This window comes from Trichoplusia ni, chromosome 5 (assembly GCF_003590095.1).
Source record: "Trichoplusia ni isolate ovarian cell line Hi5 chromosome 5, tn1, whole genome shotgun sequence".
In the NCBI taxonomy this organism is placed as follows: domain Eukaryota; kingdom Metazoa; phylum Arthropoda; class Insecta; order Lepidoptera; family Noctuidae; genus Trichoplusia; species Trichoplusia ni.
The window spans coordinates 6315057-6343018 of NC_039482.1; the positions used below are offsets into that span (position 1 = coordinate 6315057).

Sequence of the window (27962 nt, forward strand, 5' to 3'; positions counted from 1 at the left end):
GAATTGGTGGTGAATTTCACTAGTTCATACTTCATATCAACAAGATGAAACAATGTTCATTTAGATTTTTGGTGTTGAGTGTGTGAGGGGAAATTTTCATAATGCCTGTTATGAGGCATTCCTACAAACCGAGTCGGCTATGATGATGAGTGCTTACAGTAATATAATTTTAAAACAGTTTAGGTAAAACTGTAGAATATAATGAAATAAAGTGAAAATTGCAATAAATGATTTTTATTTTCTTATTAGCTGACACAGCAAACCTTTTTTTGCCATAGAAATGAGTAAAAACATGGAGTATTAAAAATAGATGTCCGATACTCAGACCTACTCAAATACACACAAAATTTCTTGAGAATCGGACGACCCGTTTCGGAGTCGTGACACGAAAATTTAATTAAGTAGATTAAACAATCTTCACCAATATCCCTTCCAGCCTTAACAGAAATAACACTTAACACTTGTCTTCTGCTTCGAGTCTAACTTAGATCCAAGGAACGCGTTTAAAATTCAATTCGCGAACATGACCGCGTTAAACAATGTAACAATCTGTAGTTTTGATATAAAGATAAATAAAGGCTTCAGTAAATGGGAAAACAATGTAGAAGAATACAGTGGTCGTAAAACTTTGTTGTTTATTTGTTCAACGAGTGAATGGCGCAGTAATGTACCGGCAATCTGAGCCTGTACTATGAACCCTTAAAATACGACTTATCGTTGTGTGAGCGAGACGAGGCTCTATAGCACATATCAGCCTCTCACTCACACGAATGAAGAAGTCCTATTCTACGAGCTTTTAGTACACAGTACAAAGTGGATTTTTTTTTTAACTGATAAACAGAAAGAATATTTATATCATATTTGATTACTGTGAAAGACGTCTTTGGCAAATAAATGACTGTGCATCATGCTAATAATTTTGGTCTTCTATACATTTTTCTGTAGTGTTTAGATTACTTTAGATACAATATGTCAGTACTATGGAAATGGTAAGAGCAAACATGACGCTATCTTTATAAGACAATGTCTACGTAAAAGACATGTGTACGTATGCGGTAATTAACTATATAAATATGGTAATGCGGTATTCACTGAGTAATATTGAGTAAATTTGAATAGAAGAAAAGTAAGAAAAAATGGTCATATGAGATGTTTTGAGGACTATCGTAATAGCACAAGATTATAGCTGACTTGCTGTTGCCCGCGACTGCGTCCGCGTGGTTAGAAGATATAAGTTATGATTTATACCAGCCCTGTTTTTTTAACAATTTCCATTGTATCTTCGCTCTTATTAGTCACAGCGTGATGGTATATAGCCTAAAACCTTCCTCGAAGAATGGTCTATTCAACACAAAAATATTTTTTCAATTTGAACCAGTTTCCTGAGATTAGCGCGTTCAAACAAACTCTTCAGCTTTATATATTAGTATAGAAGTATAGAGAAGTACATAGATGGAAAGTTTGGGTAAGAACAATTCTAATTTCTCTATTAATATTGTTATATATACTATAATAGACTGGGGTTAATGATCAATAATTGGAAGAATGTAAGTTAGGTAAAAACTGTGAAATTCTCCATATTAGAGTACGTTAATTTATCAACTTTTATTCATGTCAAGTTCTTAGCTGCCTTCTGAATTATTGATGTAGTAATATTAATATTAAAATGATTATACTTTCTATAAACGCTTAAGTTAAATGTAGTTGAATCTATGTCACCAATTAAAGTAATGATTTTTTAATCTGAATTACTTTAAAGCACGTTAAATATAGTATCATAAGTTTCCAGACGTTAAACTTTTATTGTTATTAGGCTTCTAAGAGCTAGCAATCTTTGTACAACAGGATAATTAACTCAGTAGGTAAAGCACTTTAAATCCAAAACAGTAAGGTTCATTTTCGTATATCAGAGACCCTCGTTTAAGTTGAACTATTCGTAACATTATAAATGAAATGGTCTGGGATGATAGATATTTGTTACATTTTCACGCTAAACTGTTTTGGGTGATTACTACATTTAAAAGAAAACTGCTACGGTTTAATGATTAACAGGACACATTTCAACCAGACATTAACAGGATAGAGATGTATTTTGTAGTAAGTACTTAAATGTTCGTTAATAATTATTCATTTTCATCATGTGGAGTAACAGTTTAAGAAGTATTTTATAAACTTATACAGTATTGATCAACTATTTTTCTGTGTTAGGTACTCAATAAGTTTTCTCTTTTCAATCCGACATTATCAATTCTTTCAAGCAAACTACATCATAATTAAAACGTCTATACACATAGACCAAACCCAAAACAATCTCGTTGTACCAGTAAAAATAAAGGTCGTTAAAATGCAATTATTTTGAACAAAGGCGGTAATCTTGACGCGTCACCTCCAAGTCACACATGATTCACGTACAGTTTATAATAATATAACATTCTTCAAACTGTAGTGAGGACTTGACGTCGATATATGTAAAATAAACGTTATTTTAATTACAGGATATAGGCATTGATAAGTTTCAATTTGAATGACTGATGAAAAACTTGATCGACTACAATCATCTACATATACCTTTTTACTGAACTGGTTTTACTTGTTTTCTAGTAACATCACTATGAAGCCTATGTATTTATTTATTAGCAGTCTTGCCAATTAAATTTGCACACAAACGGTAGCTAATTGCACTTCAAATAAACAAAAAACATCAAAATTGGTTTACTCCGTCAAGATCCGAGGAAAAACAGAAAAAAAATACAAACGAATTGAAAACCCCCCATTAAAATATCTATAAAAGCAGTGCTATATCTGACTGTACAGAAATTGCTTTTAAAACAATTAATATAATTCTTTAACAATAGACTAGCGACTTGAGACAGATGACCTTAAAACAGTCTAGGGTTACCTGATAGCAAATATTTATCAAACAAGTGATTAATTGTTACTTTAACTATATAGAAATATTAATGTTTGTGTGTTTGTCCTTTAGTTGTGACTAAGTAAACGATCAGATTTGAATGAAAGATTGGTTTATTTTCTTCTTCAAAACACTAAACTTTTTACTTAAATTAATACAAAATATATATTACATAATTTATAACTGCTTTAGTGAGGATCGTACTCACTACAAGGTTCAATACAAATTGCTTAACTTGAAACATTCTTAAAAAAAACTCTAAAATATCTTTGTATTACTTTATATATTTTTTTTTGCACAAACAAACAAATCAACAACATCCAAATGTTATATAGGTGATTACCTAGTAACAGAACTTATATTTTAATATTACTTTATAATCGGCGCCGGCGCACGCCAAATGCTAATGCGATGCATCGCGCATAATACTGAAGGCATTTAACTATGGCCTTGTGTCTATCTTCTAAAGTACTAGAAATCATTTAAACTTTAACAAGCATACTACAAATTTAAGTACTTTAAGTATTTTCTAAGATGTAATAATATTCAAATATTATAATACCAGCCTATATACGTCCCACTGCTGGGCACAGGGGTCTTCCCGTATGGGGAGGGTTTGAGCATTGATCGTCACACTAGCTCACTGCGGGCGATGTCAGATTCCAATATTTAGAATCCAGCTTTCTTCACGATGTTTTCCTTCACCGTTATTCAATAGTGTCTAAGAATAGTTCGTGATTTTACATTTTCTCTAGATATTCAGGATTGATTCACTATGCAAGTTAGAACATTCTGTACATACGACAGATTTTTGTCAAGGATCTGATTAGTAAACAACACGTCACTCAATTTGGTAACTTGTGGAAGGCACTACAACACCGTGCTGGAGTTAGTGACCGAACATCGATTTTAGCAACTCTACATTCTTTACGACTGTACAAAAAGTAGTCAATGTTTTCAATGCTCATCTTTGTATGTATTTTACCTAAAATACAACCTTTACCGATGTCTACAAACTCATTATGGTATCATCGTCACATAAACTATTCTCCAATGTTCGGAAAAGTTACTAATTTTAATTGTTAAGTATTTGCTATAAATCCCTTTCAAGTATTTATAGATTTAACCCCCACCACAACAGCCTGCTGTAACTGACTCTTCGTAAATTAACCTTTAAATCTACAACACTTCTGATATTGACAGCACCTTAATTTAAACGTGGTAACGTTCATATTTTTGATTAATTGTTACCTATCACGTACAACGAGTAAGGTAATTTTGTTTTGTGTTTTAAGAAATAAAATTATAAGACTTAATATCGTATGTTCATTTAATAAATTGTATTTTTTTTCTAAGACAGAGAAAAGTATGACTACTTCTTACTATTACCGATGCTTAATAAGCTTTATTTCGGAGACGCGATTAAAAAAAAAACATAAACAATCAATACCACAACTTTAAAAATACAACAAAAAGTTCATACATGGTTATACCATATTCCAATTACAAAATAATTGATTACGTAAAAAATCTAACGATTATTATGACAGAAAACGTGTTCGATTTTTTATTTGCAATTTTAATCAATGGGCGACATGGTTTATTACGAAACTTAGAACGTCTATGACAAAAGAATAAAGTTAAAGAATGGCAAAATCGGTTTTCTACTAATTACAATGCAGATGGCAAATATCCGGGTAGAATGGCGTAACTTTCATTCAATCAATAGTGGTAACTAATTTATTTTAAGAAATACACTATTAATATTAATCAACCTCATTTTGCAAACGACAGGCTTAATTTTATAATTCCCATCATGTCAAAATGTCATTCAACCTTATTCGGTTGTCATAACAAACCTCTTTCGTTCATTTTTAATGTCTACCTACAAAAATGTTTTGCTTCGAGTTCCATTCACGTATCGAGTTATCGTTTCATTATTTACTATAAATATAAATCAGCTGTAGCTGTTGACTCATTGGTTTATTGACAATTTCATTTATAAATATTTTAGTTCAATCGTAAAAATTTAACCTTTAGAAGCCTTATTGGGTCATGTAATGCCGTGATTAATTACGTAAATTAAAATACCATAAGCTACTATAGATTTGCGTGTTAAACGACTGTAGTAAAAAGTTGAATATTCTTTTAATTTTTCAATTAGTCGGTATTTATAAACTGTAGTATACCGCGAAGTTAAATAATTTAGTGGTATGAATAGACCATTAGTAAACACACCATAAAAGGAAAACCTTGAATGGTATTTAAAATGTGCATTTAACACAAAACTTCATTACTTCATTAGTTTAAAGACTGACAGTATTTAATCAATCTTTACTGATATAACTATCATAGTATATTACTACGATAAATCAGTCAATGACCTATTACACAATTTCGTCGACGAACATCGTGTTGCAGTGGAAATAAACTACGTTTGTATTTGTACAATTAGTAAACAAACCTGAACTATTAAATCCGTAAGCCATGTCCTTAAATCCGGGGCCACAGTCGTCGTGGTATCAGGCATCATCGTCGAAGTAAACTCCATTAAATCGGTCACATTCATTTTTAAAAAGTAAATAGGCTGAAAGCCTTACGCCGTTGCACAAAAAAAAAACACTAGACGATTACCACCAAAAAACACGAACTGTCACATAGCGCGCCGATATAAGAGTGTTAATAAAAACAGATAAAATTATCATTTAAACATCTTGATAGTAATATAAAATATTTCGTATAGATATTCGTCACGGCGCCAGTTGTGTAGTGCTGTGTGCCGATAACACGCGACCGCGCGGTTCGTGGTACGCGCGACGACTACTTTACTTAAACCAACTATACCACCTTTGGCAGGAAAACTAAAGACTAACCGTAAGTACATAATAACATATACACAAAAAAAATTAAAGAAAAAAAAATTGAATCTCTGCCAGAGTAAATTCTTTTTAGTGGATTTTAAACTCTGTGTCTTAGGATTAATATGTCAATGCTTTGATAAAAGTTGGCGTGCGCAAATATTATTTCTGTCCATATTTTCGCGGCGAAGGGTAATTGACGTCATTCAGTTCACGAAAAGAGGAAGCGGTGAAAATAGAACCGATGACATAATGGAATGTGTCCAGTCTGTCTGCTGAAGTTTTTTTATAATTAAAAACAAACGCAAACTGTCTGTGGGGTCGTAAATGACTACATTTAAAAATACCCGCAGATTTTTAAGTGATTTATTTACTATGCTAATAATACTATTGATCACGCCTCTGATTGGTTGACAAGAACTGACAATCACACCAATTGACAGGTGACTAATTCACTTTATTATTATTGATCAGCTTTACAATACCTGTGGCAGTAATTATATTCGTAAACAAATCTTATGGACGTTCACATTTATCGTCAAAATTGGTATTCATTCCAACCATACTTTCCTCCAATAGGAATTAGAGTTTATGTATAGAAATTATTCTATTATTTTCTATCAAAAGTAAGTATTGCAATAGAAATAAATATGGGCAGTTAGGTACAATGCGAATATTGTTGTTATTAAGTGCGGGTAGTTTGTGTTTCCTTTGTGCCTCACGTTTGCCAGTGGTTTAACATTTACTGTTTTTTTTTTGTTATTTGTATTAATAATTATTTTAAAGTTCCTATAATTATTTATTTATTTATGTTAAATTACATTAACACAGACGTGAAATTTAAAATAGAAAAAAAAACCACATAATATAAAATAGAAAAACCAACCAGCTTAAGTATAAACATTACAAACTTAGTTACATCAAAGAATAAACTATTAATAAACAAAACAAACGTAATATAAAATTTATAACAATAACAAGATACACATTAAGCTATGCGTTCGCACAGGCTAAGACACAAACACATTATTATTTTAAAATCTTCAACAAATAGATCACGGTTCGGTTCGATTTACGGTTATAAGGTTGAGCTGTATAGAGGTCGAAGCCAAACTCACTGTCCGCGTTGTGTCCTGGGTTCCATCCCGAGTAGGATTATTTAGTATTTGTATTTGTGATTCACGAACGTCATTTTCGTGTAAGTAACTTTGAATGTTCGTCACACACACCGCGTTAAAAGGATTAAATTCTTTGGTCCAGGAGTAGTTTTAAGAAAAATGGTTATGTATTGTTTATTATTTATGTGTATATGTATTCGTATATATGTATTCGAGTTTATTTGGTTAGAAAATACTGCTAGTGTATATCAAGGTTAAGCTTTAAACAGTTTTACGATTTTAACAATGAATTTATAGTCCTTGAAATATGAATGTAGGTATGACCATTTTATTACGAATAAAACAAGAACACAAATATATGTAATACACATGTTATGTTGTCAATAATAAATTTGGTAAATATTAAAATATGAAATAAAAACCATCGAGTGCGAGTCGAACTCGCAACACAGCGGGTTCCGTACAAATAGAAAAAAGATAATGTGTGTTTACCCTCAAAATTGTCACCCACCAATAAATCTATGACCGGAACAAGCGTTGCTTTGAATCGATCTTTATATTTCTATTTGTTGATATAGCAGCAGCAGAATTACATCTGTAAAAATTGCAATTTCCTAGCTATCAAGGTCTGTAAGATACAGCCTGGTGACCGACGGACGAGCAGACAGACAGGCAGACGAACAGAGGGACAGCGGACCCTCAATAATAGGGTTAAACTTTTAATCTTTGTGTAGTAAACCCTTAAAACTGTCAAGATAAACCTTATTCAAGAAATAATCTTGCACATATTCTATATTGTTATATTTTCCAAATCCAATATATGCAGCTCGCAAAAATCCCGATCGAATTTCCCCAGACTCTAAAATGACAAATGCAACTTACAGCATTATCAGCTTACATTTCGCGTCAAACGTGAAACAAGTACAAAAATAGACCTTACGGCTTCAGTAATAAGGCTGGCTCAAAGTACTACAGGCATGCAAAAGGCTATACGGTTTCAAAAAGCATTACCTTTCAATCACGTCAGTTTCAGTTGCTACACAGAAATACGAGAATTGGTAAAACTTTGATAATTCGGACTAAGTTAGAGAGTTACAAAAAACTCTTCTAACGGTTTATGATGTAAAGTATTTAACTTTACAAGCGCTATCATGTTTATGTAACGTAATGATAGAATTTTAAGCATAGACACAATTTCATGAGGATTTTGACATGACTAAGAAAAAAAACTATTCGGGCAACATGGGCTTCTTGATGAAGCATTATAAATATGACACTTCTTATATTTTCAGTCATACTGATTGTGACTTCAGTCTAACGCCACTGCTTCTTTTAAGCATCTGAAAGCGATAGACAAATACCTAGTTCTAAACTTTAGATGAGCAACGCCATCGTCATTTGAGATACTATTTATTATTTACTCAAGTCTACAAATGAATACTGTTTTTCAAGTCTGTTCAGTTTCCGTACTATGGTACGGACGGAAAAATGCTATGGTAAGGACGAATTACCCTAATACTTTTAAATGTTTGAAGTCGAAATAAAAATCACAACAAAGTTTTTAGGTGATGAAGTGGTATGTATCGCAAATAGCTATGTATGACCCTAAGATTGCTACAGACAATTATGTTTTTCAATTTCAGTCTTTAGAAAATATATGTCTAGGAATTTAATTTATTCAATACGAAATTGGTATGCAAAAGATAAGCATAGATAAAATCAGTCTCAAATACAGATCGATGTTTTGTTCATGATAGATTGCTATAACTAGATCGTTGGGAGATAGCAAAATGGGCAAGTTTAGGAATAGTAAACAGAACTAAAGCGAACTAAAAGATGATAGCATGCAATATGAAACCAAATTTCAATATTGAAACAGTTGTTTTGGAAACAGATAGTAATCATTTGCATCTTACTGTTTTCATCAGATATCAAAAAAAAAAAATGTGTGTATGTAAAAATATGTAAAAAATGTCTAAAACTCCCCAACATTCAAAATCTTTCCTTTGGTAGATCATTATCATATGAGTGACTTAGGGTAGTATTACTTAAAAATCATCCCTCAAATCTGGAACAATATAATCCAAACACCGTTAACCACTAACATGCTCCATATATCTAACAACTTCTTAAAATTAACTCCATTGATTTTATTTTGTAGGCGTGACAAATGATACACAGTCACGAAGGCCAAAATTCATGAGTCGTCAGGGGTCGACGAAAGCATAGCTATGGCTATAGTGCTATCCGATGACGTAGGAAGTGTCATTAAGGTTACAGGCTACAATACGTTTACCCAGCCAAGGGTAGATATCCTACTACAAACTTTCGCCTTTATAATAGATAAAGGCGAAAGTTTGTAAGTATGGATGTATGGATGTTTGTTACTCTTTCACGTAAAACCTACTGAATGGATTTGAATGAAACTTTACCACAATATAGCTTATACATCAGAATAACACATAGACTACAATTTTTGAGGTTTCTAATGTGAGGTCGTAAAAAAACACATTTTTTGCGCTTACATTGCAAACGCTGACTGAATCCTACAAGATAGATAGAAGGCAGGTATAAATTATAACTTATATCTTCTAACCATGCGGACGAAGTCGCGGGCAACAGCTAGTACCTATATACAGATTGGTGAGACGATGATAATGATGCTAGGATTAAATAGGATAATAGCGAATAATAATGATAATAGCGGACAGGCGCGGCGTTCCATCTCTTTTAGGTATCTCTGTAAGAAGGATAAACTAGATAAATAGTTTAACTAAGGTTTTAAGCGAAGAACTATTATTTCTGTAATTTCGTCACCAAAGTCATGAAATTCAATCATACCTCTTTCTTTACTCTTTCTTCTCTACCTTTAGCAAGAAAGGGTTTCACTTAAACAATAGTTTAGAGACTTGTTTCAGCCATCTATTGAAAGTTTCTTATAACTAATTTAACTTCTAGGACAATAAACGAAATATCCTCGAAAGAGACCTCTTTCAAGCGTATTTGGGACGTACATACTAACAACACAGGGTATCAAAATGACATTTCTATATTGAGAACTAAAATAACTAGGTACCTAACTTACTTCGATCGGTGTAGGCCTATCTAGCGATCAAGGAATTCCGTTGATGGTCATATTACTGATGTCACCCGTGTTGGCATAGTTATTTGATAACCACCAGAGTTCAAGGACTGCGTGATATCAAACTATAGCGATTTCCTGATTATATCGCTTACGCACGCTTCAAAATGGATGAAACTGATTGTTCCACTTTAGTTTTTGAATTTACTATTGTCCCTCATGTGGCTTGTGTTTCCTTGTATTTAACAAATGACAAACCAAATTTAGCGACGAAACTTCATAAAAAATCATCTTTGTGAAAATAATTTTGTTAATGTTATCGTCAAATTCTTCCATTGATTTATTTAGTTACATTTCACAGGTTCGATTAGATGTTAGACACAAGCGGACAAAACAGAATATCTTTCCACTCCGAATCTGCGGCTAATACCAATAACCATAAGATACTGCAGACTGGCAGACCGGATAACGTTTACTACGAACTTTTAGGGGCAAAAAATATATAACAACTCCATACGAAATATTGTTTGTCATACGAAGACTCTACAACACTTACATCTACATCATTCAGCTCTATAATACGAAGGTGAAACCCACCCTATACTTTCTTCCAACGGTACTAACTACAGTGGTGCCGTGAGTTGTAAATCTTAATCGTTTATGGCCGCGCTATCGATCACGAAGACCCTCAACCACTGCAAAACCCATCAACTCGCAAGTTCTGGTAAATGAACTTAATCACGAGGTGGACCAGCTTTTGTGTTTTGAGTTGCGATAAGTTTTAAGTACTGTTACCAGGTATTTTTTCCAGAATTCAAAATTGATTAAAATTCTTAACCGAATCCCTTCAAGGTTCCTTAACCCCTATGGGTTTTCAGCCAATTTCAAAAAGGGAGAGGTTCTCAATTCGTCTCTATTTTGTAACTTGTTGTTTGTTACTTTGTTACCTTAGAGCTTCGGACTGGATTAACCGATTTAGTTGATGCTATTTTTCATTTAACGTGAAGTAGCTGTCATTTGGTTCAATAAAATTATCAAGTTTGGCTCCTTATTGTTATACTAAATAGTTCGCCATGAGAGAATTTTTTTTTTTTTTGCCATTACATTATCACCTTAGCCTCTTATCTAAACATATTCTTTGATGAAATTGTCTCCAAGACCTTCAATTCAAGTGGGTAAAGTTAGAGCGTATTTTTTTAATCAGCGTTTACAAAAATCAGGGTTTGAATAAAAGCGTTTTAAACAGTATCTATAGTTCCTAATTGCAAAAGTTTTTCATGCTCCTTTTATCAACAACAGTAACATAATATCTCCAAACTTCCTTAGTAATAGGCGAGTCAATCAAACAGGGAGCTCAACAAACTCTGAGACACGCCTTAACCTTGGGCATTGAACCCTTATAGTAAGTACTCATACTTAGCAACCGCCCTAAAAGAACACAGTTTTACACAAAACAAAATTTCTTAATTTGAGTTATATGTAAGACTCTAATAAGAAATGTATCAACAAAACGTAGTGAAGTAAATTGCAATGAAAGCTGTGTTGCTGTGTCTAACAAACTTCATTCTATCTACTATTGAGTTGCTATGCCTTGGTGTTCGATTTTTTTCCGCACTTTGCTCCATATATTTTTGTAATTCTGATACATTTTCAATGACGAACGAATCCTCCTAATTTAGGTACTCAATGAAAAGGAGGTCTTTGTGTTTACTGTTTCTGCATAGGTGTTTAATAAACATTTTGACTTAATTGATCCAATGTGTTGTATGCGACATTATCATACTATTAAGACGTCATAGCATAACTGTCATGTAAACTTACAAATTTTTTTGTAAGAGTACTTTTTATTATATATAGTCAAAGTCAAATTCTTATATAGACTATAGTATAGACCAGTATATATGGCACTTTTGAACGTCAAACAATTTATATATAAACAATATTAAAATCTAGTGTCAGTCTGTCGGTCAGTCTCCTATTGAAGCTACCGGAGAAGCTCATGGAGAAGAACGAGCAAGCAACTCCATGGTTACTCTTTTCGTATTCCAATAATACCTTTTTTTCTTTCTTATATTAATTTAACATCTTAATACAAAACATGTATCTACGCGTCCAACGGCTCGTAGGACTAAACCAGCATTCGTATTAGCGGTCACGCCACGCAAGGTTCTACTCGGTGATTACCATAACCACTATTGCTCAACATTACGTGCATTATCCTATAAAATACTGACTAGATATTTATCTAGCTGCTAATGTCGCCGAACAGAACTTAAATAGGTACGAGTTAAACGTCTATATATTATTATTAACTTGAGTATCTAATTAGACCAGGTGGAATTATTTTGGCTGCGCCTAAATGTCTAAAACGTCTAACTTTTGCTTAATATCCACCATGTACAGATTAGTAGGCACGAGGTTGCAGGTTCAATCCCAAAACAGGCAACACACCCTTTTAATTCAGGCACAGAATATAGAATAGTACTACGTAATACAGGGTCTATTATTATTCCAACTATTCCTCCCCTCTATAAATATGCTGTTACCAACAGGGTCCAATTTTGTTTCTATGTTTAATCTGCCAACTGTTAAAATATTAACTATGGAATAAATATTGAGTATATGACAAACGGCCTAAACTATGTGTTTCAGTCTATACACTCTAATTCTTTTATAATAAGCAAGAGCCATTGATGCTTTTATACAACTTACCTCAGACAGTTAATTATAATGAAGAGAAACCTCTTTTTAACATAAAATTACTTAAGTACTAACTCATTAAACTTTCCATTACGAAATAAAGACCAGACTTTGTCTGGCACGCAAGTTTGTTGAACATCATTTTCTCCAAAATGCTTTTACGTCTGTCGGGTGGTTTTAAGAAATATAATACAATTTATTTTTTAACTGTAGCTAGTAACTCACTGGCTACAGTACTAAATATTTGGAAAAAGTAACTCTGTGATATTAATATTATCAAAGCAATAATTTGTATGTTTAGATGTGAGGATATTTGTTCCTCTTTCACGCAAAAACCACTGATCGGATTTAGACGAAACTGGTACACAGATAGTTTATAACTAGTATTAACAAATATGATTGTTTTATACCAATTTTATGTGCCCGTGGGATCATTTTTGATGTAGCGGGCGAGCCCGTGGGCAGCAGATAGTATTTAATAAAAAAAACCATAGTTAAATACGATGCTAAAAGAGTACTAAAGGTACGATAGCTATTTACAGTTTAATCGATTCCAAGATAGTGATTATCAATACTGCTTAAGTTAGACACGCAAAGCACAGATCTATTACTGCAATACTTAACCTAACGCCCTACTATTGCTAACAGGGAACATATAAAAGTAAAAAGAAATGGCAATTCAGTTTACGCGCATAGCATCATTAGGAGATAACGATCAACCTTTATATGTATTGAATTGACGAGAAATTCATCAAACGACCCTCATCGCTTTGGGTTGAGCGGGATCCCGTTTCAAACTTTTACTAGCCGAAACCCACCTAGGTCCCGTACACGTTTCGGACAATTCCGTTGGCTTAGCACGCAGCAGATATCAGCCCTTACACCAGGGCTTGCTGACAACTTTTCGAGATTCGCATGGAACACACACGCGCCGTCCGGCACGAGTCCCATAAGCTACTCATCACTCTCCGTACGCAGACCCGTCACCAGGACCTTTTAGAATAATATCATTCCATTTGTAGAAAAGGGACACCACTCTACGCCATTTCGTATGTTATCACGCTTCCACTACCCAAAACATTACTTTAAAACATGGCCGATGGATATTTACTACTATGGCAGTACGGAGGCACTTCCCCTTACAATCCTGTTTCTTGATTTCTAACTAAACGACCTACCTAGCATCTAGTAAACCGGTACACGCAAATGTACGCTGTTTGTTTACTAATGAACGCGAGATTTAAAGTAAATAAACAATATTTTACACGTGTTGACTTCTACCTACTATTTTTGAAAGTACGATGGGTAAGGATTTTTATAAAAAGATTAATTACAGGATAGATTAGACTACTGTGCTTTGATTAAATACTACTACGAGCCAGTAAGACTGCAAGGCGACTCCAACAAAGCTAAGGAAAAGCCTAATCAGAGAAAAAAACCTAAAGGATATTTAAAACGTGGGCCATAAATAATTCTAACCTTTATTACAGGGCAGAAACACAGTTTTAGATTTTTGTATTATGTATAAAACCCTAAAATTGATTTCACCTTGATCTCATTCCATTTAAAAAATACAATGACTTCGTAATTATCCGAGCGAGGTTGCATTGTATGAAAATTACTAACAAACTGAATAAAAACTGGTAAGGATATTGCTATAGCATCGGTATTATCTATAACAAGATTTCCTAAAAATTATTGTTATAACTGGCAACTGTTTTTACAGTGTATTATTTTGTTTCATCTGTCTCGTAGTGTCTGTCTATCTGTTTAATATAGACATTATATTGGATCCTTTCCCGGTTTCTGATTGAGCTAAAATTTTGACAGCATATGTATATTGCGTGACAATGCAATATTATCACATGACATAGTTTCTATTACTGGTGGATAAAAGGTGGGTAGGGAGCTCCTCTAAAAACACCATCAACTTTGAACTATTACAGATTACTTTGTTTCTAAAGCAAAAACCTGGACTGGAAGACGTTGACGATCTAACGTTGAGGATGGTAATCTCAGAAACTACTGAACCGATATTGGAAATTCTTTTACCAATAGGACACTACGTTATTTTTCAGTCATATGCAATACACATATGCAAGACACCCGAAAAATAACGCGCAACGAAGCGGGCATGGGTCATCTTGGGTCTCTTAACCTACTATTATTTTTCATCAAATATATTTAGTTCCGTAGATAAAATGTTATGAAGGTACTTACTTTGAGTGTTGATAAAAAGTTGCCCTTGACTGTGGTCAGGTCAAATGCTTGGGAAAAGCTACAACTTTTTATAGTTGCTATTTTCGGACGTGGATCATCTTCTATAAAAATATTGCCACATCATGTAGTAGGTATTAATGTTAAACTTTGGATGTAATTGACGATTATATGAAACGAAAATTTTACTGTATTAAGTTTTAGGTGGCTGACTCTACAAACCCATTTTACTGCAAACACGGTATCCAATACTAAGACTGGTTGAAAAAAAAAACTGAAATGTTATAAAACAACAACAGATTGTGCGAAGATTAATGCCAATTAATAAAACATAGAATCCTTGTAATAATACTTTTTACAATCGATCATTACCTTCAACACAATATTAGAGACAAGTCTATTTTTAATTATCCTTAATTATGACGGCTACGGCCTGGTCCTGACCTAAGGTCACGAATAATGTCTTAAGGAAAGTGAGTAAATTATCGAATTACTGGAAGTAGGAACAAAAAGTTTTATAACTGTCTGCATTTTGTATATTATGTACGTATGTGTCAACCCACCAAAAATAGCGTCCAGAAATGATATAATATGTTTTTAAAATTTTAGACACGTCCGCCATTGCATAGACGTCATAACTGGGATTCATGAACTAAAAAAAGAAATGTTGTTTTTTCATAATATTTACAACTAGCTTTTCATGTCATCACTATATCTGATTGTATTACAAATGCCGCTCGCATTTTTTATTATTTCACGAACTAGCAAACAGATTAAAAAATTACGAATATCAAACTGATTCTTAAAAAAAAAACGTTACAAAGCGTACTTTTTGTGAGACTTTATTATAAGCAAAATAATACTTCTACCGTAATGTTTTTAGACATCTTCAAAAATACGTGTATACAAAGAAGATACATAAAAAAAACTAATATAACGATTGCGATTGTGAATAACACTTTTTATTTTTTGCAATAGCCACTAATTAACAACACAAGCTTGCTTAAAAGTTTAATATCTCTTTGTTAGATAAATATTACGCAAATCTTTGGAACTCTTCAACAGAGTTCAAGGTCTATAAAAATAGGCAAAATGTCTTTTTTCTTCTTGTACTGGACAACATTATGCGGCAAAAAAGGGTGGGTATATGTCAGTATTTGTAAATTCGAGTACTAATAAATAAGAATATACTTTTTGTGTTATTCTATTCAAAAAGTCTTGTCGGTTCCAGTCTAACACAGCGGGATTATTCGAAAGGACGACCGCGGCTCTTGTTCAGTGTACAACAAACAAAGGGCTAAGGAAAGAACATGGGTAGTTTGAAGTCAGTAAAAGCTCCCTTACGCACAACCCAAAGCGGAACGATGCATTTGATGATTTCCCATCCGAAAAAAGACTTATTACGTTTAAACCATTATGTCGTCTTCACCGATTCTGCGATTCCAGATAAAACAAAATTTCAAGTTGACTTTACAAAGTACCTAGACTAGAATTTTAAGCTTCTTCGTAAACAAAACAACGCATGTTCCCAGTTCCCGATGACTTAGAATTTAGTCTCCAACAACAATCCTATTTATTTTTGAACCTCCATGCTTAAGTAAGACTAGTAGCTTCACTCACTATATAGATTCCACAGCCTTCATTGATGTACCTAGGTAAGTACCAAATTTCAGTACAATAGGTACTAGCCAGAGGCATATTTAGAAGAACCGATTCTGAATCAGTGATATTGCGGTTTTCCTCATCAGCTGCGGTAAAGAACCTTGCGAAAAGACAATCCGATCATAGGTACGTAACGTGAAAACAATGACAAATACAAAAGAACTCATTATTAAATCTTCAACAAACCACGATAATTATTGCTGTTGTGGAAGCGTTTATTAATTCATTCATTTTTAGTTGTCTCAAACTGGCGATTTGAGTAAGTATTTGACTATCCTGTTGATAGTGCCCCTAGTGGTTATGTGGTCTGTCGAGTTGTGGAGCTCCCTCAAAAATGGTTGAGCTTCATGAGCTAGTCGACGCATGCATGTCGCTTGCTGCCACAAGCTTGAACAGATCGATCCGGTACTTTCCTCAAAAGGCCAGTCCAAAGAAATACTCTGCATTAGTTTATACTCATTAGTTTTACTCCCATTTAAAAATGTCTGGAGTTTAAAAGAGATGGCGACCCCTTTTTTGGTATGGCGAGGCAATCCTCACGGACACCCACTCAATCGGGGTAGTGTCAAACTCTTACTGTCTAAACCTGAACCGCCGTGCTACGTCATTCGCATGTTTGTGTCGGTGTATGGCAATGCGTTGCAATCCTTCATACAAGACTGCGACCCCTGATTTCACTTCGACATTTCTTTTCAGCGTTCTCAAAACATCATCTCAGTCATTTTATATCATAGCGTGACAGCGCACTACACGGTGTAGAGCATCTCTCTCTTCCAAAATTGCAAATTACATTAGTGCAAGCGAGACGACACTCCGTTCAGTGTACCGCGCCGTCCTGCTCACACAACGGCAGCAGCCCTGCTCTAAGACGTCTTGGTACAAGTACAGATGAGTTCATAGTAAACTATACCATTTTTACGCTTTAGGTGCGTGAATTTTGACCTTGACTTGTCATCAGATAGCCATGTGTTACCATCTATCATGCGGTGGATACGAGGCAACGTTTTCCTCAAAGTTTTCAGCAATAAACGTAGCACACACACGATTATATTCTTCTTTACAACACTACGCAAGAGTCTGTTACGAAAATAGTTTTACAGCCCCGAAATGTTGGTAATTTTAATTTACTACTATCTCCGCACTACTAAACAAAATATATTTATCTTATAAGTCTCTATATTCATATAATCGCCATCAGGCTATATGACATCGTATTTAAATATAACGGGCCAGTCCAATACAAATATTTTCCTGATCAGATCATTATTTATCGCTTCTAAAGATCTTCAAAGGGCATTAAAATAGCTTTTACTATGATAACATAAAGATTGGGTAACTACCGAGACTGTAGGTACACTAGGTTTCGTGAGTACTTTCAGAATAATACAAATTAACCAATCTCATTTTGATACATCTATACTAATCTATACTTCTATACTAATATATAACGCTGAAGAGTTTGTTTGATTGTTGGTTTTTTTGTTTGAACGCGCTAATCTCAGGAACTACTGGTCCAAATTGAAAAATGATTTTTGTGTTGAATAGAGCATTCATCGAGGAAGGCTTTAGGCTATAATCCATCACGCTGCGACTAATAGGAGCGAAGATAAAATGAAAAATGTGAAAAAACAGGGCAGGTATAAATCATAACTTATATCTTCTACCCACGGGGACGAAGTCGCAGGCAACAGCTAGTAGTGTTATAAACTAAAACTATTATCCTGTCACACATTATAAAAATAAGCAAGATAATTAACAGATTATTTTACAAATAGGTATGCCATTCAAAAATATATGGCAAATAAGTGTTATTTTAACCGCAAGCATCACCTATACGTCTACCCACGAGTTTATGTCAATGTATATTTATTGAAGTGCTAATGACGTAGCTGTACGCGCCTTTGACAAATAAGTGTTTATTTGTCGGAAAGCAGATTGATTCAGACTTCAAAGACGTAAAATGCCTTAGATCTTTCTATTGGCTCGTCGTTTCGTAGGCTTTGATGACATAATTCTATTTCAAACAGTCAAATCCGTCGAGATAGAAATATTGAAAACCTAGTTAAAAGTTAGGTAATCTAGCTTTTTAGGAATAAAAAACCATATCAAACTAGAACTACCACAAAAAAGCTCGTTTCTGGACAAAAAAAATATCTTCAGCTATTGTTAACGTATGGATATAGTATTACAAATCACTCACTTTTCCGATTAAATAAACACATCCTACAGCGCCATCTATATCGCATTGCCCGAACGAAAATGACAGAGATAACAATTTAATGCGTTCAATGACACGAATATTTTACGAATACACTCCGATATAAATAAACAATTATATTTAATGCGACGATATAATTGTAGGTTGCATTACTGTAAACATACAATACTAGGTCATGGTCATTTGAAACTTTTTGTTCCGTTCAGATTTTTGCGACTTTCACAATGAACATTGGCAACTATTTCGTGAATTAGTAAAAATAAAGTCTTGTGTAAGACTTTTAAATTATAGTTTATACCAAGTTATAATTATAGTTAGGTTAACTGATCTCTGAACAAGTGAATACTCACTTGTTTAATATCGGATATTGTCATACATGTAGACCTTTTTAGTTTTATTTATACGCACATTCAGGATATAGTAATCCATTGAATCAAAACTCATGAAAATTGGCTAACATTTTTGGACTTATAAATGGTGTAAACAAACAGACAGACTACTAAAGAATACTCTACTACTACCACAGTAGTTGAGTGTCTACTACTATACAAGACCGTAGTACTGTACTAAAGTTTTGAGTAGTAGACTACAAAGCTTTTCGTCATTATTTTTAATGCGCTAAGATTATCAGGATCTAGGAAAGGAAATGTCGCAGAAGTTTGCTCCAACACTTTTTTCTAAACGGACAGGAAATTACGACTCAAAAGGTAAAAAAAAGTCATACATAATTATCATACAAAGAAAGTGGGCACAACAATATTCAAACGGTGACACCGTGTCTTTAAATGAGAGTAAAACTGTGTCTCCCACTTCCATTGACTCATAATCGAAATTCTTATCTCATTCAACATTGTTCATACTTAAAATAATAAAAACAAGTCGAATTTATAACGATAAATATTTCTTAAGATCGTAGTTTATCGTTAAAGCGGTTAAATATATATAGATTTTAATTAAAGTGACCGCGAAGTGATTATCACGCATTTACGATTTTAATTGATTTATTTATGTATTAATAAAATACTGATTGTAAATAGGATTTTTTAAATACAAAGATTCGGTTAGTCTTTATGAAATATAATGCCAGCAAAGATAATATTGTAATGTAAGCAAAGATTCAAGTTCCGCTTAGTATGAAATATTATGTGGAAGGGACTGATAATGATTTCAGTCTCGCTATAACTAATTTTGTTTCTGTTCCTTTTATTATGGAGGATATAAGACTACAATTAGTCTCAATTAGACTAGATTCGACTACAAATATTTCCACACAAGAATTATTATCACAACAATTACAATATTTTTTACAGTAATACATTTTTTTTTAAATGTATAGGTAAATGTATGTATGGTATTGCGTCGTTTACTCTATCCTTCAAATTGCCGTACCGTATAATTGGATCTGTGTAGGGTTCTAAACGATATTAATTTATCCTTTTACTATCTAGTATCTGAACGATAACGGGTAATTATTTTGTGTTTTATCTAGCCGTTATATATATATAGGTGACAGTTTAGCTGTATTATTAAAAGCCACCTGTACAAAGCTTGCCGTATATCAGAGTTCGGGCAACTTTCGTTCCTTGTTTTTTAACTACGTTTTGTACAAACAAAGAAAAGTGGAAATATCGTGTCATTTCCAATACCTCTTATGTATTTCATTCAATAATTTTAGACATTTGTATAAGCTGATCATTTTGTCTGTATTTCATCCAAGAAATTTTATTTGTACAAGTTCATCAAGATTCTTTGTTGGGAAAAATATGACCCGGCATTTCCATAGGCCCCATCAACTGACTTAATACTGCACACAATGTGACATCTACAGGCTCAATGCCAAGACGCATTCTCAACCAATCTCACTCTAATATACCTGACGTACTTTTAAATACAATCTGATACCTGTGTGGTCGTAGGCTGGGGCGGGACAGGCGATGGCGGCACGGGCGCATGGCCCTGCGCTAGTGACACCGCCACCGACCCGAGGAACACCGCCAAGGCCAGGCACACGCTACGCTTCTTCAGCATTTTGAAGACCCTGGAATTTAAGGGATAAAAATATTAGAATAGAATGTACAGTGCAACGGTACAATGGCGGTCTTGTCGGTAACAGCGATATCTTCCAGATAGCCTTTGGATGGTCAGGAGAGGCAAAATTATAGAGGTAAGTGACTGGTGTAGCATTTGTATTGCAAGTATTATTTTAATTGAGCGTTAAGGCATAACCACTGTTAGATTGTTTTGACGACTCTCGAAATTAAGGATTTAGATATTATTAGTTTTATTGTAATTAAAGTGCTAAGGAATAGTCACTGTTCGATTGAAACGCCTATGAAACAAGCAAAAATAAATTTAAGTTTAAATAAATAAATAATAAATGCGGACAACATCACATACATTGTACTGAACCCAAAGTAAGTTGCTGAAGCACTTGTGTTATGGAATTCAGATACAATGAAGGTACCACAAACACCCAGACCCGAGACAATGTAGAAATAAGAATTTTTACATTGACCCGACCGGGGATCGAACCCGGGACCTCAGAGCTAGCGACACCTTGAAACCGGTGCTCACGCCACTCGACCACGGAGGTCGTCAAAGAGGAGTTTGTCTTATATGGGGTTGAATTCTAGTTGACTTAATTAAATAAACATATTGTTTAACAATAAACCAGTCTTTTTTCTAATTGTAGTTCTTTGTGAGACCTTGTCCTAGCATAGAAGTAAAAAAAAGTTTTAGCTTAACTAGAAAAAACGTGAGCCTGAGATAAAAATTAAAAAAGTAATGAGCAATGGGCCTACCACTAATTCCTAAAAGTAATATTATTGTATGTTATACACAATATTTAGTTCACTGCCACAGTTACACAAATTCAAGTCATCAACAGTCTCAAGACAAGCTGCCAGGACTAGGACTTTTGTACTTTTATCATAGAAAACCCACACATAGTTAAATTGTTTGCAAGTTAGAAAAACTACTGTATGACTGAAGTAGCAAAACGTGTGTTACACTTCAACAGACTATCTTTACAGATAAGAACTAAAACCTCATTTTCCATAACTTATTTTATACAGGTACTAGCTGTCCCGGCGAACTACGTTCCGCCTAAAAGTCGATGATCACAGTGGAGACAAAATATTAAGGGTGGACAACCCTTAGGTTTATGAAAAATAGACAGTAGCCGATTCTCAGACCTACTGACGTATATAAAATTTGGTAAAAATCGGTAAAGCCGTTTTGGAGGAGTACGGTAACTAACATCGTGACACGGGATTTTTATATATTAGAATATATACGTTTGAGGATACGAGTATTTAACGCAAATGGTTAAAATATTATAGTCTCAGTTGTAAATAACTTAACCTTATTACCCTAAAATACATAATTTACTCGCGGTAAATTGCTTAAATAATGATAGGAAAACGCGTAAACTTAACACATATGGTAATAAATATCGTTAAATCGACATTCGTTAACGCCTTTTACGACTTTGAGTAATTCGTGTTCATTTTATAGATTTGCTTTACCATACTGATAACAGATTAATGATTGTGCAAGCATCTATGAAGTTCACAGTAGATCTAAACATAATGGTATATTAATTGAACAACGCATGTCTAGTGCCGCGAATCCGACTTGGACTAAACTTTTTTTTTTAATTTATTAGGCTTTGACATAATGTTACCGAAACTGACAAATGGTGAAGGAAAAACTGGAAAGGAAACCAGGATTGAAAAAATAATTAAATCGGAAATCTAACTTGGCGATCAATGCTCAAAACCTTTCCTATATGGAAAGAGGTCTGTGCCCAACAGTGGGACGTATATACGGTATGTAGGCTGGTATTTTCATAATGTATGTGCATATGTATGTATATAGGAAGGTATAGTACCAACATTAACTTAGTATTCATTATCTAACCCTTGTTACATATGAGTACCGGCTTATCAGTTAGATGTTACTACCTAACCTACGCTAGACCATGCTGCTGATAATGTCTTGTTATCATTTTTTATCTCCTCTCTTCTGATACTAAGACAAATCTGTGCCTGCATATAGAAAAAAAAATTATACAGGGTGTAGTCATTTTGTATAGGTTAAATTCACATGATATTAAAATATTATGCCTTAATTGATAAAATGCTGAAATGCATTTTATGCTGAAATGCATTATGTGACCATTACCAATTTTTCCTTGCAAGCAAATCAATATTACAAAGGTTTTAACTAGGTCTTGTAAAAATAATCTTTACAGTCAGTTTACAAGACAAGTGTTGACAAGAATTGAATACTAAAACCCCAAAAATTAATGTTAAAGAAAAACAGGTTTTATCACATTTTAAAATAAAACAAGTTACAAAGTAATATGGTATTTTCAAGGTTACATAATCAATACAAATAATAGCAATAAAAGTCAATTGGTTGACTAAAAAAAACACAGCTCTTAAGTAATATCCGGCTATTGACAATAAAAAATACCTTTTTACATAATTGTAAAGAGACTGCATAAACCTAGTCAGCTGTTAGTTAAAAAAAAATAAAGCAGTTATACACATAAGTAACAAACATAATTATATACTTAAGTAATCTCTATAAATTGTAATTATCATATTATGTAATAGAAAATATCAATGTATTAGGGCACTTCTTGTGAATCATAGATAATATCTTAGATTTCAAAGACTAAAAAAAGATTAATGAATTAAGATAAAAAAAAAATATCCTATCACTAAAATGTGTACTTAAAATTTCCATTTAGTATTTTTTTTTTTAATTTAAAATTGTATAACTATTGTCATTTTAATAATAACAAAATTATTAATTATGTGATTAAATTAAAATTAAAATAATACTAAGTAGTAAGTGCCATGGTGACTGAACAAAAGCAATTAAATTATAATTTAGTCTCTCTGTCTCTCCTTTATGTACAGTTTGTACAGGTGTGTTTAAGAGTGCCTTTGTCTAACCTATTTGAGTAGAATCTCAAATTTAAAATATAAACAGTAGCTCCAGGAAGTAATTTAACGCAAAATTAAGCATTTTTACTATGAACCAAATATGTCATTTGATAAAACATTAATTAATTAAAGTAGTTTTGCTATCACAATAGTCAACAGTGGTACAATATTAACTGTATTGATAAATTGAACAATACGAAAACAAACACTAATAACGAGCACGATTTGTGTCTAGTTGCGAAGCGATAACAATAAATAATATACTCACAAATGAACACAATTCAAGAGTATCACTGAGCGTAGAATAACTGCCTACGAAATAAAATTTACATTCACAGATGCCACGCTAAACAACTAAATAAGGAACCGTGATAATTTGTTATCGTATACCTAAATAATAACCTATTAATCGATTTGAATTCCTACACATTATTAGAATTTGTGTAACACGCTTTGAAACGTCACCCCTTACGTGAATGTCAGAGTAAAATACTTACTTTTCTTAATATACAAAAAGACGTTACTTGAAAAAGATAGCAAAAATAACAGTTGGTTATCTTTATTTCATAGCGATGCCAAATAATATGAGTTCAATACACTTTTTTACAACATATCCCACATTTTCGTAAACCAAAATCGAAATAAACTCGGCCGAATTGACGTTTTATTTGACATTGACATTCTTTGTAATGTTGTCAGTTTGTCACTGACTTTCACTTCGTTTAGAAAACGAGCATTAGGGTTTCAGGAGATTGCTTGGTTGTGTGTTATACGCCAAAGCCTTCGGAAATACCTACCAAACATGCAAACTGACTTAACATGTATATTATTCTTAACCAATTACTACAGCTTTAGGAAATACATGTTTATCATACCGCTAAATAAAAGGACTGTTCTTTTTAACATGTTTCAGAACGAAACATGGTACGTTTAGTTATTCCAAAGTAAGTTAAGATAGCTTCCAGATTAATGACGATGAAGTTAAATTCCAATACACGATTTAGACAACTTCATAACATGTCTTTTTTTGTGAATTTAGGGATAAGAGGCATTACATTTTAAAGCAATCAGAAAAAAATGTTTTATTTATTTACCATCATAGCCATCAAGTTTAAAATAAAACGCTTTAAAATGTCAATTGTAATTTTAAGGTTATTCGGAGAGGGGTCATTGTATTCATAACAAAGATTACAACTTATTCGAAATGCCTCTGGATTATAGAAGATTCAATGGACCTGATGATAGTGTGTCTTATAAACGTTTCACTAAAGATTACTTGAAGACATACGATGAACTTTACAAGGAGTTACTGGATGATAAAGGAGTTCGTAAAGACGGGCGCGCGTTATCTGAAGCGCGTAGCATGTGTATGTTTTGTATGTACTCGTTGTTATTAATAACAATTTCTTTCAAGAACAGTCGCTTTAGTGTTATTTTCTTCCAGTTGCTAGAACGGACATGGTATCACAGGCGAAGGGATCAGCTTACGTCGAGTTAAGGAAAACAAAAGTTGTTTGCTCTGTTTTTGATCCGAGAGAGATTCCTCATCAGAATGAGTTCAGGTTGGTTTTCACGAACTATTTATTACGCTATGAAGTTGGGGAGAAAAAAAGGAAAAGTTGAAAAACTTTTCTACCTTCATCTAATCTATAAGTTTAGACTTTTCGAGTTAACATCGCTTACTGTTGCTTACCTACGTATTTAGGTACCAAAAATTTATAAAGCCGTTCTCGGTGAGTAAAGTGTCTCTGTACTTATTTTCAGTCAACTTGGTCAAATATTTTGTGAGGTGAAATTCGCGCCATTTTCGTGTCCCCGCCGGCGCCGGCCTCACGCGCCTGATGCTGAGGAGAAAGCTTTATCAGTGGCGTTGAGGAAAGCTTTAGAGCCAACTGTGTGCAGACATCTGTTTCCTAACTACCAGGTAATGAGAAAAAAGGTTGCATATAATTATATTGAATTAGGAAAGGTCATGCATAACTTTTTAATTACGAATTTGAATTTAGAGAGTTGCAGTCTTTGGTACTAATTGATGAAGCTTACAGCACGGACTTTCAAAGTCTTTTTATTCCATAAGAAAAATTCATAGAACTACAAATAATACATTATTTGGGAATGGAAAGTAAAATAGTTAAACTACCAAAAATTTATTTATTTATTTATTTAAACCACTTACAACTATTATAACAGGACAATACCTAATGCAATAGTGTAGTTACATAAAATATACAGTTATAAAATATACAGTTACATTAGTATTACTTAATACTAATAAACGATAGACCAATTAAGAGTTATTTAACACCTTTCATTATAACTAACTTAGAATCTTAGTCGGTACAGGTCAAATAAGCGGCTTTTGTGAAATCATTCAGGCTACAGTTAAATATGTGTATCCGTTGTGACAACGTATTAAGCGTCCGCAAAGCACGCGTCAGGGGAGCACGCTGTAAGAGGTTGGTGCGCGCGCGCGGCACCACCAACAGCGGCGGCTTCCTTCGCCGGTTGACGTATTCGTCCGGAACTGATAGCTGGAGTATCTCAAAAATTCTCGGGTTATTTATTTTGCCTCGAATTATCTTAAACAAATATGTGGCTACAGCCACATCACGTCTTACTTCAATCTTATAAAAACCTACCATGCCTAGTATAAATAGAGTTGGATATAATAAAGGAAAACCTGGATAAACGCCGTACATTTTTAAATAGATAAATCTTATAAATTTGTTCTGTATACGCTCAAGCATTAATTTATATTTAATCTCATGTGGTGACCATACAACGGCACTGAACTCCAAATGGCTTTTGACATGTGCTTCGTACAGTGTTCTCAGAGCTCTCAAGTTAGTAAATTGGTTAGCTAAACGTAATACCATGCCTAAATTCCGGTAATCCTTTTTGCAAACTTTCACTATATGAACCCTAAAGTTCACGTCAGAAGTGAAGTGCACACCTAAGTCCCTGACTTCAGTAACTCGTAATGGTTTACCGTCCATATGGTATTGATGATGACTGGGGTTACGCGCACGACTGAACGATAAAACTGAACATTTGGTAACGTTAAAATATAATTTATTTTGCAAACTCCACTCCTCGATTCTAGTTATATCCTGCTGAAGAATGTCATGATCCTCTCTCTGGTTTATATTCATAACTAATTTTAGGTCATCAGCAAATAACAATGGTGTTGAATTATCAACTACATTTGGTAATCAAAAGTAAATTACTTACAACTACCCTCAATTTAAATTAAATGAGATGCCACAACAAATATTTTCGAATCAAAATATTTTTGTTTTCAGGTTGATGTCTTCATCTACATTCTAGAACATGATGGAGCATGTTTATCAGCAGCCATCAACGCAGCAGGCTTAGCTCTAGCAGATGCCGCAGTACCCATGTATGATATTATTACAGCATGTTCCGTAGCCATTGTTGGCGACAGGCTCTTTGTAGACCCCACCGAGGCCGAAGAACACGTAGCAACAATCAGCCCAGAGACAAATTCTAATCATGGAGTTATAACAATGTCAATGTTGTCAGAGTTAAAACAGATATCAGACTTTGCACTAGTAGGGTCTTTGGATACAGAATGTGTGAACACAGCAATGGATATTTTAGAGAAAGAATGTGAATCACTTGTACCGCAGATGCAAAAAGTTCTTGTTACGAATATTGTGAAGAGTTTTGAACAAAGGCAGAGGTTAGAAGAGGAGGCAAATGAGAGGGAACAGGCTTTAAACATCAAGATGGAGGAATGGAGAAAATTATTAAATGCTGGATGAGAATTAATTTTGTGTTGTTATTTTCCTTTTTTTAATATAACCTCACCAATATTTGATCCTTATACAAAAATTTATTGAATTTTACGTCTAAAAAACTAATGTAATCAAAGCAATCTTTGCTAATGGTAGAACTTATGCCAGTACTGTTGGGCTAAGGCCTCCTGATCTTTCATTGGCTAAAGATGTTGATAGCCCTTTTAAGGACGAACATTAGTTGATGACTCAAATGTTTGTGCTATGCAAGGTATGGAGACTTCAACCACTCTTACTGGGCAGAAAATTTTACCTTCTGGTCTATTATTAGTTCCACGACTTTAATTTGGATTGATTGCAAAGTTACTTTTACAACACCAGTGTGAATGCTACACAAGAGTTTTAGTGTCTACAATGAAGAGTATCCATTAACATTTGAGTGTCACCATTGCCCATATTTGTCTACATGTTCTATTATGG

At 33.6% G+C, this 27962-nt stretch overlaps 2 protein-coding genes across 6 annotated transcripts in view; one reads left to right on the forward strand and one right to left on the reverse strand.

Moving 5' to 3' along the window:
- LOC113494216 (transmembrane protein 165) overlaps positions 1–24407 on the reverse strand; it is a 38810-nt gene extending 14403 nt beyond the window's left edge. The window contains exons 1-2 of one of the 3 annotated variants that reach the window (XM_026872445.1): positions 24222–24407; positions 20669–20804 (exon numbers count right to left, since the gene is read on the reverse strand). In XM_026872445.1, the coding sequence (XP_026728246.1) occupies positions 20669–20794 (126 nt within the window). In that variant the 5' untranslated portion in view covers positions 20795–20804; positions 24222–24407. Of the gene's footprint in view, positions 1–5375; positions 5512–20668; positions 20805–23992; positions 24170–24221 lie in introns of those variants that run through there. The other 2 variants (XM_026872446.1, XM_026872447.1) reach the window with 2 other exon arrangements.
- Positions 20829–27516, forward strand: LOC113494215 (exosome complex component MTR3-like). Of its 3 annotated transcripts, none has more exons than XM_026872442.1 (5): positions 20829–20930; positions 24876–25091; positions 25169–25286; positions 25489–25648; positions 27027–27516. In XM_026872442.1, exons 2-5 carry the CDS (start codon positions 24929–24931, stop codon positions 27507–27509), a joined length of 924 nt encoding a protein of 307 aa, XP_026728243.1. In that variant the 5' UTR covers positions 20829–20930; positions 24876–24928; the 3' UTR covers positions 27510–27516. The 3 variants fall into 3 exon arrangements, with proteins under 3 accessions (XP_026728243.1, XP_026728244.1, XP_026728242.1); XM_026872441.1 differs by having other exon boundaries at positions 20830–20930; positions 24876–25100; XM_026872443.1 differs by lacking the exon at positions 24876–25091.
- Positions 27517–27962: the final 446 nt, after the last annotated feature.